Raw genomic sequence first — 13,577 nt, 5'->3', positions numbered from 1 at the left:
CTGCCTCTTAAATAATCCCGCCGTGTCCCTCCAACGTGTCCAGGTCAGTATTACCATTATTTTTTGATTATTATCGTCAGTTCCTTATATTATTATGACTGTCGTTTATTTACCTCCTTCTCCTGCCCATGTCTACTATTCTTCTACTTAAAAGCCCTCTGCTACTGCTACTACTACCACTACCACCATCACTACCACTGCTACTACTGCTACTATTCCTCCTCCTTCTCTTCCCTTGCTCTCTCGATCTACTATCTCCCTGTGATTCGCTGTGCTGTTCAAGGTTTCCCAATTTTGCTTGTCACATAGGCCTTGATGTCATTGTAGATCTGATCTGATCTATTACTCTCAAACCACTGCCCCGTCTCTCGTTCTGTTCTCCTTTCGGCTTCCTCCGTCGTCGCCAACATCACTTCACTTGCGCCGCGATTACTATATATTAGTCTTTTTCTCTACTTGCGCACATTCACCCGCTCCTCTTTTGTTCGATCTTCCTCTTTCCTTCTCGTCTCTGCAGTCCTTCTTCCCCAGGACCACTACTGTTCTATTATCACCGCCACTACCACCGCCACCACACCATCCTTCACTTGTCGCATTAGCTCCACCATCATCGGACTGATCGTCTTATCAATACTTGGTGTTGGACGGCTCGCTGATACGGATCAGATGACGTGTTACATAACCCTACGGTAGCCAATACGATGAGTGACGGAAATGCTGGCCAGGACTCCCTACTGGTTTCATATCATGATCGAGCTTCTTCTGCAACAGCCCTACTAGAGCCCGTCAACCCGGACATCCATCCGAATTCTTCCTCCCACCCCAAGTGAGTAGTGTTCCCCCCACACACCGGGCTATTGAACCAATTCCAGAAAGCTTGTCCATGTATCGCGCTATGATATTGTATCTTCTGCTTTTTTGGTCTATCAAATTATCGTCGGGTAACTACCATCTGCGGTGTTTTTAACAGTCCATATAGGAAGCCACTACCACCGTTGGTGTCGGATGCTGGCTCCCCTGCCGGATCCTCTACTACCAATCGAGCGTTTCACTCTGCCAGTGCCTCATTTTCGCACAAGAGAGGCGACTCAGGGGGCGCCATCCCGGATGATTTTGCCTCGGATGGCGTGAGTGAGCAAGCGGCCGACCTTGCTTCCTCCAACGTGCCGAACGGGTGTCGTCAAGCATGGCAGGAGCAATGGAGGCGGTCTGACACCGAGTTTGTCCGCCCATCAAGCCGCGCAGTAGCTGAAAGTCGAATGGGGCAGGCTAGTCCGGCTGACAGCAATTCCCGCCTTCCTAGAGATGCCGCCCCCACGGCGGACGACATAGGCGAAAGTAATGGCGGCTCATCCCCGCTTCATTCGCAAGCATTTCGCTCCAGTCCCATCATGAATGCCGGCCGTCCGCCAATGAACCCAAGCGCCAATCCAGACGAGATGGCCTCCCTCTCCGAAGTGTCACGGGGGTCTGCGGAGGGTCTGAGCTATGGCCAAGAGTCCGCGAGACAATTGAGCAATGCTCATAGTCCCGCCGGCGCGGTCACTGGGACATCCGGAGGTACATCAGCATCAAATGGGCTTATACTTCAGCTAGTAGAAACTGATTATTGCACAGAAGAAAAACTGATTCAGGATGTTCGAGGAATCTATGCTGGGTTGGTGATGGCGGAAAATAGATGCGAGGTGTGGCACAAGCGGGTCCAAGAATGGCCCACGATGACGCAGGTTCAATATCAAAGCTTGGTTGGAATCCACGGAACTATGCTGCAAGAGTATCACGATTTCTTTCTTTGCTCCCAACATCCTGTCGCGAGCCCTGCGCTCAAACGCCTAGCGGAGAAATATGCCATGCCCGCACGACTATGGCGCCACGGAATCCATTCGTTGCTGGAATTGCTGCGCCACCGGCTTCCTGAATCCTTGGAGCACATGCTAGCCTTCATCTACTACGCCTATTCCATGATCACACTGATGCTCGAATCGGTGCCTGCCTTTCAAGATACCTGGATCGAATGTCTGGGAGATCTCTCACGCTACCGGATGGCCGTGGAGGAATCCGACCTTCGCGAACGTGAAGCCTGGGCGGGCGTGGCACGATACTGGTACAACCAGGCTGCAGACCGGAACCCGAATGTGGGCAGAATCCAGCATCATCTGGCGGTTTTGGCCCGACCGGATATCATCCAGCAGTTGTTTTACTATACGAGATCTCTGGTCAGTGTTCAGCCGTTCGCGGGCACACGGGAGAGTATTTTTCTCCTATTCAATCCTTTCCTGAGAGGGCCCCGAGCACTTGGTCGTCTGCCACTAGTAAGCGCTTTTGTGACCGCACATGGCCACTTGTACACTAGAGACGTCGGAGATCGCTTTATTAAGTCGATCGACACATTTGCATCGCTTCTGAACCAGACTATAAGCCAATTGGGGGCTGCATTCAGGCTACAGGGGTTCTTCATTTGCGCTTGTAATATTTCCGCCATGCTAGAATATGGCAGCCCCGACGCTTACCTGGGCCTCGAGTTCCAGGAGGCGGAGCAGTCGCAAGTAGAGTCACTAGACGAGGTCTACGACTCTGCTGCCAACGCCTGGATTCCTGTCAATGACCTCGAGGCCGTGCAAGCAGAGTTCTTAGCATCTCGGGACTCCCCAAATCCATCGCCTCTGCTCTTTTACGGGTCCTACCTCGCTTACCACACTTTGTCCGTGATGCTCGAACAAGTCAATCAGGTCCCTGACAGGAACATATACGCAGCATGCCATGTCTCTCTAGCGTTCCTCTGGTGCTTGTCACTTACACCGCGAGGTATGAACCGCCTGGAAGTTGCAGTACCGTGGAGAAAACTTGTGTCTTTTCTCAATACTCTGTTTCGCAGCTACATCAGGCCCGAGATCGCCGAGAGGGAAGACTTTCCCGTTTCGGAAGAGACCACCTGGGTAGCGGAAGACTTCCTTATCCGTGGCCAGATCTGGAGCCAACGTCTCTATCCTGCATCTTTCTTCGACAACGCACCTACTGCCGGCGAGGGCAGGAACATTGAGCCGCCGTCACGGGATATCACCAGGATGTACAGGTGCATATGGCTGGGAATCAGGCTTGCCAAGGTAAGCTTCCTGTGGATAGGAAGATACTATGATCGCGTTAAAAGAGTCATGCTAATAGCGAGCAGTTTGGACGTTGGATCACATATGACCCCAACGAGCGGAAGTTCTCTGCTACCCCATTTGCCCTGGAGCTTGAGACTATTGCCGAAGAACACAACCCCTTTTCCACGCCGAGTGAGGCCAGTCAGGATAGTGCAGGCAACGACGCGCGCGAAACCTGAGGACGGCCTGGCTGGCCCACTTGTGAGCCATGCAAATTGGACGTTTGTGAAGTATCGAACATTGCGAGAGACGCTATCTGGATGGCCCGATTGATTACAATACCACCAAAAGTCCTCGGTGCAATAACATAAAGGCCCGGTATCTGGGCGCTCTAAAAAAGGAGAGCCATATGATTGTGGTGAAATACGTATTGATGCGAGTCCCGTTGAGGCACAAGCCTAGCAGCTAGCTTTTGTCTGCATCCGCTCGGGAGGTCGATCACAGATGAGATTGCCATGCGACATGAAAAGGACTGTCGAGGAGAATAGTGTCAGCCTCCACCCGATCAAGGTTTCATCCAGCAGCTACTCACTCAAGCCTGTCTTGGGCCTCCGACAAAATCTATTAATAGTGTAAGATCATCCCTACTGGTATAGGGAGAGGAGAAGACGGGCGTGAGAGCATTTAGATATACTACTACTCCCATCATGGTGGGGGAGCACGAAATAGAAAACGAAGTCACCGGTATGTATGTAATTAACGAAGAAGCTATCAAGAGAACAAACAGAACAGATGATGGGAGAGATCTTCATATTGCGTAGACTAACCAGCATAATACATACTTACGTAGAGAGCGGAGCGATGAACCGAGCTCGGAGTGGGGGAGCCGAAGCCGAGCGGAGCCTGCAGAACGAATGAAACCCACTGAAAGGACAAGTTGGCGTCTGCAACGCGTCTCATGCTTGGATGCTAAAGGCTAAAGCCCGCTCTACTAACCTATCTTTATCTCACCACGTTTCCCCTTCGGAGCTGCTCCTCCTCCGCCTTCTCCTCCTACTTTATTATTGCCTTGCAATCCTTCCCTCGGTCCCGGACGATGGCCATTGTTGTTCACCGTCATTCTGTTCCGGATCGCTGCTCTTTCTCTCCATGTTAGTGAGGTGATCAATCCTTCAAGACAGCTTCCGTGTCGCATGGCTGGCCAAGATCGGATCGTCTCTGTCCCGTTGAGCACTTGAAGCTCACTTCCCCTCTCCATCCGCTGCCTGTCCGCGATTATCTTCATCCGCTCGAGGCCATCTGTCCCTTCGCCCGACGTCTCTACCACCCCCTGCTCTTTCAAGACTCAACATCATGGCTGAAGGTACCTTCCTCGGTACCTGCGGTCATTGCGCCGAGCTCCTGGCGAACGTTCCGCTCTCGGTCCTCCTCGTTACCCTGGTCGCAACTCTCGCTGGACTGTCCGTCTTGGTATGTTTAGATTTGCATTGATCCTCGGGTTTACTGTTGCGCCTCTGGCTCCCCCGTAAGCTGGGGTGCCCTTGGTTGGCCACGCGATTAGAACAGTAGCGCTAATTAGCGGTCCTTATCCTGTCTAGTTCTACATCACTCTGTACACCGTTGCCCCGGTCCCGCGGAAGCCGTTCCCTGAAGAAAAGAAATATCGTACGCTCCTGAAGAATGGATCGATCACGGAGCCCCTCGATTTACCTTGCTGGCAAGATGCCCTAGACGCTCAAAAACGCCCCGGTCGGGTTCTCGACCACACCTCGATGGAGGAAGCCGACTTGTTCATGTCATTGGTAGTACCCGCATACAATGAGGAAGACCGCCTGGCGGGCATGTTGGAAGAAGCAGTAGATTACCTGGAAAAGGTCTATGGCACGGTAACCAACTCTGCCAATGGCGCTGAGACCGTTACGGCGGAAAAGGCAGTGCGTCAACGGAAACAGGCCAATGGGCACAGCAATGGCTCTGCGACTCATCGTCCGGTACATGACAACAAGGGGTGGGAAATCATTATTGTCTCTGATGGCTCCAAGGATAAGACAGAAGAGATAGCGTTCACATTCGCTCGTGATCATCAACTCTCAATGCACCCCAAGGGCTACGCCGGCCCTTGGACTCCGGGGACGCATGAGGGTGTCCGCATTCCCCCGGGCACTATCCGGGTGGTGTGCCTGACAGAGAACAGGGGCAAAGGTGGAGCCGTCACCCACGGCATGCGACATGTCCGTGGCCAGTATGTTGTATTTGCAGATGCCGATGGAGCAAGCAAATTCGAGGATCTAGGAAAGCTTGTCGCGGCCTGCCAGGAAACCGAGGACGCGAAAGGACGCGCAGTGGCCGTTGGATCGCGGGCGCACATGGTGGGAAGTGAAGCTGTAGTCAAGGTATGCTCTAACATATCCTTTCTCTATACCCGAGATAGCTAACCGATGATTCCCATACAGCGCTCGAAGCTGCGCAACTTCCTCATGCATTCATTTCATCTGATCTTGTGGCTGTTGACACCCTCCAAGACGGCCACTATCAAGGATACGCAATGTGGATTCAAATTGTTTTCCCGGGCGTCGCTGCCGTACATTATTCCTTATATGCACTCCGAGGGATGGATCTTCGACGTGGAGATGCTTATGCTCGCCGAATTTGCCGACATCCCCGTGGCCGAGGTGCCCGTTGGATGGAGAGAGGTCAAGGGCAGCAAGTTGAATGTAATCCGCGATAGCATCGGCATGGCTTGGGGGCTGGCTGTCCTGCGAGCTGCATGGTTACTTGGCGTTTATCGGCGTACTTGAGATATACATACTGCTCTTTTATCAGGAGACCAAAGAGAGAAGCAAATAGAGTAGTGAAGCAGATAACAAACAGCATCATCATCATCATCATCATTGTCACATAATACAATCATCTATTTCGGGTTGAAATAGCATCTACAATCAATACTACTCCTAGTAGTATCCGTACATCCCAACAAAAGTATATTCCAGATCACAGACCGGTTATACTCAGTAATAATATTAAATAGTAACTGCAAGTCCTACCTCAACTAGTAAGTACTAGTAAATATACCAGTAAAAAAAACCCTCAATCATACTGAATAGTAGTAAGTACAAACTACCAGACTTTTCACACAGCTCACCCTGACTCAAATCCTGAATTAGTATGTGCTGATTGTATGTCATGCGAGGCCCCGGTGGCGAATCCCAAAACCGGCCCGGAAGAAGCCTAAACCACTTCCTCAATCCCGTCATTGCATCAGAGGCAGGCAGAACACGATGGGATTCTTGAATCATGCCAGCTTACAGTACTACATAGAGTGCATATCTTCTGATATATTCTTATACTATGTATATGTCTAATGACATCACTGACTATACAACAGTAAACACATAAGAAATCATTCATTATTTGTAAGAGGCAAGACAGGCAACGGTATAGTAGTACTAGTAAGTAGTACTACGGAACCACCCCGAACGGCCCTACCCGAAAGCATAGAAAGGGGAAACCTGAACGAAGGAGGAAGGATAAAGTTTGTCAGTTAAAAGAAACAGACGAAAGGTGGTAAAAAAGTCAATTTTCCATTCCGACTTGGCTGGCTCTCGGTCCGAAGTAACGTGGTTTGTTTCATTCAAGTAAAAAAAAAAAAAAAAAAAAAAAAAAAAAAAAAAATATTAATTTTTAATTTAAATTAGTTTAATACCTGGCTGGGAGCATAGACTATTTTTACTTATAAATAAAAAAAAAAAAAAAAAAAAAAAAAAAAAAAAAAAAACTTTTTTTCGCATCCATGCCAAAATGAGGCGAATATTTTTATTTAAACATGAAAAGACAAAAAAAAAAAAGGGATCAATCCTTTGGAACTGGAAAGAGGTGGTCTGATATTTTTTGTGACCCTCAAAACTTCCCCTCAATTCCCTCCTTCTCATCACACGCCCACCTTCCCCCCCAATTACATTGGTTTCAAGTCACTCGACTCGACTCCTCTACTCACATATACCCTCGGTTATCTATAGCCCGGTCAATTCTGCAGGTTTATTGAGCTACGGTACTAGCTCATTGATCCCAACACTACTGGCTTTTAGCCGTTACACTCTAGCGGTTTTCGGAGGAATACTGCCCTCATTAGCTGGTACTTATTGACGTGCTTGCTTGCTTGCTGAGTGGCTTTCTTCTGCTTTGGAAGGATTCCGGAAGTCAAATCACTACTACTACTTGCTGTGCTGTGGTCTTACTACATATCCATCACCTCATGGTATGGTGAGACAACATCTGTAGCAATATCCGTCCTTGGCAGTGATAGCCTGATCATCGGTTGTTCGGTTGTTGTTGTTACACTTGCTTGCCCTGTGGTGGTAGTATACTACTAACTATTGGGCCAGTGGTTCTGTGGTGACACGTTGGATCTTGTCTACTACTAGTACTACTAATACTTACGTACTGGGGGGTTCTCTCCTTGCGTGGGAGCTGACGTTGTGGAGTGGGTTTATATACTAGTACTTACTCCTCTTGCGGCGTTGGCAAATACGCTACTGAACCCCAGTGTTGCACATCTGATCTATTCTATGTGCTACTATTGTACTATGAGTGATTCGATCTGAGTGGATCTCTGTTTGGCTTCCTCGTCGACGGACTCCGAACGAACCCACTAGCTAGCGTGAGCTAGTACATACTACTTCTTGTCTCTTCACAATGGGAATCCCACGACCACAGGAGCATTGGGTGGATGCTCCCCAGACGAATTCAACCAAACCATCGCCATTTCTCAAATTGCCTCTGGAGCTTCGTCTCATGATCTACGAATATGCGCTGGTCGTTCCAAACGAATTCACGGATCGTCCGATGATCGTGATCAATGACCGCGGGAACGTCTTCACTGCCCGCGGCCGATACCGAGCTCTCTCGATGTGTCCCAGCTGGGTGGGTGAGAACGGTCGAGTTCGCAGCCTACTTTCCGTGAACCGGCAAATCCACGATGAGGTGGAGGATTTCGTGTATTCGCAGAATACCCTTTTCTTCTTGAACTCGTTCAATCTTGACCGTCTGGGCACCTTCCTCGACACAATCAGTCCCACGGCGCGCAAGCGCATTCGCAGCGTCGGGTTTGAGATTTTCTTCTTTGTCCACTCGCAAACAGGCGTGCCGAAGCGGACGTTAAAGGAGTATAAAGCAGCCGCTCGCATGTTGATGGAGAAGCTGCCGAACTGGACAAGTACCATGTTTTACTTAGATCCTCGCTTCTACTTCCCTTCGGCTGCAGTAGGGAATCTGGAATCGTCCGCGCGGGGTATCTGGTATCTGGCGACGATATTTGGAGCTTTGCACAAGGATCTCCATTTCTTTCCACTACCGTCGATGCATCGACATGTTATGGACGATGCAAAGAAATCGCTTCAGGCTGAGACGCGGGCGTCACAGATGAAGCTCTCTATCGCATAGGAACCGGGTGTTATGATTTTTTTTTTTTGGTCAGGATCATCTCCTCTTCTTCCTATTTGTCTACATTAGTAATACTTTGTCTCACTTGTCCTGCCATTTACTTCTTCCGACTGGGGGGGGGGGCGGTTTCCTCCTCCTTCCGATCAGATACCCACTGGGACTATTATCTGCAGGATGACGTTTAGGGAGATCGGTGCGAAGAGAGTTTAATATGTGCACACACTGCGCAGTAGAGTGTCTTAGTCTTGAGGTACTCCACTCTTTGATTGCCAATCATCTCGGAATGTCACGTTGGAGGTTTGGGGGTGGGGGGATGGGCATGAGCACGGAGAATGGGTGTTTTGGTCGCAAACGGGCGGGAAGCGATAGGTTTTGCATTCTTGGAAGGGTCTTTGTTGTTTTGTTTTGTCTTGTTTTCAAGCGTCATGTTTCCTAGTATGGATAGAGCTATTTGAATCAGCGTCATTTGTGGTCATTTTTCTTTTCCTGCAAATTAGGAAAGGTAGCATGATCATAGTTGGTAGATGCATGGGCGACTTGCAGCGGGCAGCAGCAACCGTTGCCGCCCGCACGGTTAGTGTAGTGGGTTAGCTTCAGATCGGTCCGTCTGCTGGACGTACCAGATGATGGGGATTCATTGACCCGCCTGGACCATGAAATCATAGCCTAGAAGGAGGGGGAAGAAGAGGAAGTAGAGGAAGAAGACTACCTGACTACTTGGTGTGAAGGATAGGGGGAATAAAGAAGAAATGAACCGAATATGGAGATGAAACTCCAGGGAAAGAAAGGAGTGACTGTTGCTTCTGTTGAGCATCCAAGCTAATAACGTCATGGCCTGCCTCGTGATCGTCGGCCTCAAGTTCCTTTTGGTGGTTGAAGAAAACAGCCAAATTACATTTCAATCCCACGCTTCTTCTTCTTCTTCTTCTTCTTCTTCTTGACTGCCATTCTTCTTCCTCTTCTTCCTCTCATTGTTCCCTTTCTTCTGTTACCTCCTCTTTTGTTTCCCTACCCCGGTCTCCTTCCCTGTCTGGTCCTGGAAGATATCAGCCTGCTATTAAACCCCCCACGTCTGATATCGAACCACTGAGCACTTTGATCTCCTGGTATATCGAGTAATAAGTGTTAGTAGTGAGTAGTAATATCCTTTCTATTGATTCCATTTTTCTTTTGGGTCCTCCCCGCATTCGGGTGGATCTCTTCTCATCCTGTCATCAATTCTCACCTCAGTCGGTTTTGAGAGAAGATTGGCATAATAATTAATCTCTTCATCCTGCAGGCTTGTTGCTCATAGGCTCTCCCGCCGCCTGATAAATGCTGTGTGCCTTTCGCGCTGCAGTCTGCAGTCAAGCGCATCGTCCACTTGTCCATTCTCTTGTGGTCGCAGGCTGCTACCAGCAACAACGTCTTTGGTCCACGACGCACGAAGCTGCTCGCCCTGCGGATTGAAACTCTGCTTCAGGCACCGGTGGCTTATCAACGCTCGATTGCCCACTCCGGACAGCTAAGTAGTAACTAAGCTCCCCCACCGTTCCCCATCTTATTTGCCACTGGTAGGTTACCCGGTCGGTGTGGTTCCCCGGTTCTTACTTGTCCCTCCCTCTACTCTCCTACCCGCTGTTTAAATGACATTCAGTCGCTCCACGCGCGATCATCACTTGTGATGCTGCTGTATCTAGCTCGGCTGATGTTTTAGCTAGTACCGAACTAAATTCATTCACGTTGTGACTTTTTCGCCAATTGTTCGCTCCTTTCGCCCTCCCCTTACCCCTCTCTCTCTCTCTTTTTCTCTCTCTCTTATTCTCGCCTCTTTATGAAGGCAATCCACCCGACCCAAACTGCCCCGGGAGTGTCTCAGCAACTCCAATAGTCTCAAAATGAAGCCAGCCACCGCTACAAAGTCCCCCAATGGTCGTGGGAGCCTCTACAAGGAGGTTCGCTTTTCGCCTACACCAACTCCCGTCCGTCGAACACAGTCAGTACCAGACACCCATCTCGACTCAAGGCCAAACTATACTGGCGGCCCACATATAGAATCAGCCAGTTATTCAGTTGTAAGCGCCGAGTACCTGAGACAAGTACGGTCGCTCCTCGATCGCCAGCGGGCAAACTTCGAGCATGAGAGGAAGCTATTCAACGAGGAACGACATCTATGGGAGAATGAGCGTGCGCTACTAAACCAGAGGATCTCTGAGTTAGAGTCGCTGCTCAAGGGTAGGGGATCCACAGGGACCGCCGCTACTAGTACAGCCGCGCTCCCGACCGGCACTTTTCAACATTATGCATCATCTGCATTTCACAGCCAATTCAGCCACCCACTTTCGGCCGAACATACTGATTCTTCTCACCCGACAAGTACCCAAGTGTGGGAAGGATCTAGCCCTGGAAGCAAACCCACGAGGGTATTCCCTAACGCGGAGAAGACAGACTTCTCAGGTCTCCTATTTCCGGAGCAAGGAGGCAATCCATCGGTCTCTGCGCCATCCTTGGACGCTGCCCTTTCACCTAAGTCCCATGCGACCGACTTGACCTCGAGCACATGCGTGCCTGTCCCAATTGAGAGGCTTGATAGCAAACTTGACGGGATCACGCTCAAGTCCTCGGCTTTGCCGCCAGAAATTGTCGCTCGAGTAATTACGCCACCATCGCCACCATCCCTCGAGGGCTCTCCATCACTTTCTTCCAGACCCTCTGCTGAGCACCGCAACAGCCTCAAACTGAAACTGTCTGAACTTGGCCCCCCAGAGTTTAACCTGACCAGGAACGCCGGTCACACACCCATGGCTAGGATCGATCGGGACGTCGACACGGAGCAGCCGTCACCCCAGGAGACCGCGAACGAGGAGGAACCCCTCGCTTCGGAAGCGCCTCGGCAACCTGCAGAAAACTCCGACTCGTACTTTGGGGATTTGGCGGATGACCCTGCCCTGAAGGGGCCACTTACTTTGCTGAATGAGGAAGAGCATGATAGTGAGTTTCTGAAGGAGCTTGATCAGAAGCTTCTGGACCAGGTCAAGCAGGCCCTTGGCTATCCCCGAAGCACTGATCAGAAACAGGCTGAAGTCGAGCCCCCCAGTCAGGGTGATGAGCCCGAATTAAGGTTCAAGAATACGACGAACTTTGGTACGGCTTTTGGAAATTCGGACTGTGGGAAGGTGTAGGGTAGAAGGGAAGGATTATCGTGCGGTCGCAGATATTTTGTTGTGGATGTTAACCTCATAAGCTCATAGCCACATTTGGACTATGGTTACGATGGACCCCAGATTACGGGATGGGCCATTATCTTTTTGGACGGATACCATGACTGACGAATATGACGGAACTTATCTCTTTGCATATGCATCGGACACTTATGTGTAAATATTAAAGCTACGGGAGTTTTTTTTCGAGAACAGGGGTTTCCTTTGGTTTTGGTTCTTCGCAGTATTGTGTACATCTGGTCGAACAGGCTCTACTCTCCTTGCGTCCGCCCCCGACCCGGTCAAGCCCCCATCCCTCCCTATCTTATCATCCCAGTTCCCTCTCAACCTCGACACTGCTTCAATAACTGCTACAGGGATGTCACCCTTCGGAGGGGCTATCTCCTGGAGAGTGGCTAGGTCCTCCTCGCCATGAGGTCACCGTGACTATCGGCGCCATTGTCTCGTGGGCCTTGCATGGCCCTTCGGCTGGCCCTATGCTGAGGGATAATGTCCTAGATAGGGTCTTGGAACCCTTGTATACCGCAATGGACGGAGTGTCTGTCTTTTGGTATAAGAAGGCCAAAATCTCATGCTGACATTCTTTTCATCAGAGCATTCATCCGCTGCAGATCACAGCATTCATTCTTTCACAGCTCATTCCAGCCCTGTCTGTCTCTAACTTGGTTATTCGCTCCTTCAACTCCCATAGTTTCCTTCTCTTGATATTTACGTCACATTCTTTTCCTTCTACAATGTACAGCCTCAAGAGCCTTCCGGCACTGCTATGCCTCGTGCTGGCTGTCGCTCCCGTCCTGTCTGCACCTGTCGCTGCTGGAGTATGTTAGACCTCAATCTTGCATTCAAAGTTAAACATCAGCGAAGCTAACACATACTGCAGGATGGAGCCGTTGTGCGAAGACAGAGCCACCACTTCAATACCAACACCCAGTCCGGTTCTAACATGGACTTCTCTATCCCTGATGGCCCATCCTACAACTCTGGCCAGTTCGCCTCGAACGCATATCGCGAAGACCGTGGGGGCGATGATGATAATGAGGGCTCAAGCGAGTCCAGCAACACCAACGCAGGGAACTCGATGAATATCGGCATCCCGGGTGGTCCCAGCGTCAACTTGGGCAACTACTTCAGTAACAACTATGAGGAATCTGAAGAGCCACGGCCAAGGCCCTCGACTACTTCCACTACCACTATCCCAGAGTCCACAACGGCCCCTCCACCTCCGCCAGTCAACCCTCCTATTGAGACTTCTGTTCCTGCCCCTCCTGCCCCTCCTGCCCCTCCTACTACAACTACCACCACTACCCAACCCCCTCCTCCTCCCCCTACAACCACTGCTCCCCCTGCTCCTCCTACAACTACTGCTCCTCCTGCTCCTCCTCCTACAACCACTGCTCCCCCTGCTCCTCCAACCACTACTCCGCCAGCTGCTCCCCCTACCACTGCACTCCCTGCACCCCCAGCTCCGTCTACCCCCACCGAGCCGGCTCCTCCTGCTGAGACCGAAGAACGTGAAGAGCCAGTGCAAGAATGCCCAGCACCGGAGCCTGAGCCACAGCCTGAGCCTGAGCAGCAGTCTCCTGAGCCTCCAGTTGAACATGAACCTTCCCCTGAACAACCAGAATCATCTCCTGCCCCCGAGCCTACCCCTGCACCTCAGCCCAACCCTACACCAAGCCCTCAACCAGAGCCCCAACCTGACCACGAGCCTGCATCCGAGCCCAGGATCATACCCACTCCTTCCCCAGCTGCTCCAGCATTGCCTGCATACACCTGTCAATGCCCTGCGTGAGCTTAACATACGTTTCCCACCACCCCCTTCACTTTCTTTGCCTCTATCCATAACTCTCAT

The 13,577-nt window shown here is 50.7% G+C and overlaps 5 protein-coding genes across 5 annotated transcripts; all 5 read left to right on the top strand.

The window, feature by feature from the left end:
• The first annotated feature begins 520 nt into the window (after positions 1-520).
• On the top strand, positions 521-3,528 carry BO79DRAFT_17744 (uncharacterized protein). The gene is made up of 4 exons (XM_025679926.1): positions 521-826; positions 980-1,560; positions 1,618-3,104; positions 3,170-3,528. Exons 1-4 carry the CDS (start codon positions 702-704, stop codon positions 3,323-3,325), a joined length of 2,349 nt encoding a protein of 782 aa, XP_025539549.1. The 5' UTR covers positions 521-701; the 3' UTR covers positions 3,326-3,528.
• Positions 3,529-4,152: 624 nt separating this feature from the next.
• On the top strand, positions 4,153-5,980 carry BO79DRAFT_173593 (dolichyl-phosphate beta-glucosyltransferase). Its single transcript, XM_025679693.1, has 3 exons — positions 4,153-4,556; positions 4,685-5,479; positions 5,540-5,980. The coding sequence occupies exons 1-3, from the start codon at positions 4,440-4,442 to the stop codon at positions 5,882-5,884; spliced, it is 1,257 nt and encodes a 418-aa protein (XP_025539548.1). The 5' UTR covers positions 4,153-4,439; the 3' UTR covers positions 5,885-5,980.
• Positions 5,981-7,453: 1,473 nt separating this feature from the next.
• On the top strand, positions 7,454-8,631 carry BO79DRAFT_17699 (uncharacterized protein). The gene has a single exon (XM_025679891.1). It carries the CDS (start codon positions 7,779-7,781, stop codon positions 8,523-8,525), a length of 747 nt encoding a protein of 248 aa, XP_025539547.1. The 5' UTR covers positions 7,454-7,778; the 3' UTR covers positions 8,526-8,631.
• A 1,453-nt stretch (positions 8,632-10,084) lies between these two features.
• Positions 10,085-11,679, top strand: BO79DRAFT_17711 (uncharacterized protein). The gene is made up of 3 exons (XM_025679904.1): positions 10,085-10,094; positions 10,226-11,495; positions 11,582-11,679. The coding sequence occupies exons 2-3, from the start codon at positions 10,403-10,405 to the stop codon at positions 11,584-11,586; spliced, it is 1,098 nt and encodes a 365-aa protein (XP_025539546.1). The 5' UTR covers positions 10,085-10,094; positions 10,226-10,402; the 3' UTR covers positions 11,587-11,679.
• Positions 11,680-12,459: 780 nt separating this feature from the next.
• Positions 12,460-13,517, top strand: BO79DRAFT_287710 (putative cell wall protein; the record flags this gene model as incomplete). The annotated part of the gene is made up of 2 exons (XM_025688615.1): positions 12,460-12,543; positions 12,606-13,517. The coding sequence occupies 2 exons, from the start codon at positions 12,460-12,462 to the stop codon at positions 13,515-13,517; spliced, it is 996 nt and encodes a 331-aa protein (XP_025539545.1).
• Between the last annotated feature and the right edge of the window lie 60 nt (positions 13,518-13,577).

This window comes from Aspergillus costaricaensis, assembly GCF_003184835.1.
Source record: "Aspergillus costaricaensis CBS 115574 unplaced genomic scaffold BO79scaffold_16, whole genome shotgun sequence".
NCBI lineage: Eukaryota > Fungi > Ascomycota > Eurotiomycetes > Eurotiales > Aspergillaceae > Aspergillus > Aspergillus costaricensis.
This window is presented reverse-complemented; position numbering and strand designations above follow the sequence as displayed.

Coding starts and splice junctions, on each gene's coding strand:
- BO79DRAFT_17699 (XM_025679891.1), top strand. CDS start 7,779: ATGGGAATCCCACGACCACAGGAGCATTGGGTGGATGCTCCCCAGACG.
- BO79DRAFT_17744 (XM_025679926.1), top strand. CDS start 702: ATGAGTGACGGAAATGCTGGCCAGGACTCCCTACTGGTTTCATATCAT. Junction 1,561..1,617: donor GGTCACTGGGACATCCGGAG/GTACATCAGCAT, acceptor ATTATTGCACAG/AAGAAAAACTGATTCAGGAT. Junction 3,105..3,169: donor TGGGAATCAGGCTTGCCAAG/GTAAGCTTCCTG, acceptor AATAGCGAGCAG/TTTGGACGTTGGATCACATA.
- BO79DRAFT_17711 (XM_025679904.1), top strand. CDS start 10,403: ATGAAGCCAGCCACCGCTACAAAGTCCCCCAATGGTCGTGGGAGCCTC.
- BO79DRAFT_173593 (XM_025679693.1), top strand. CDS start 4,440: ATGGCTGAAGGTACCTTCCTCGGTACCTGCGGTCATTGCGCCGAGCTC. Junction 4,557..4,684: donor TCGCTGGACTGTCCGTCTTG/GTATGTTTAGAT, acceptor TATCCTGTCTAG/TTCTACATCACTCTGTACAC. Junction 5,480..5,539: donor GAAGTGAAGCTGTAGTCAAG/GTATGCTCTAAC, acceptor ATTCCCATACAG/CGCTCGAAGCTGCGCAACTT.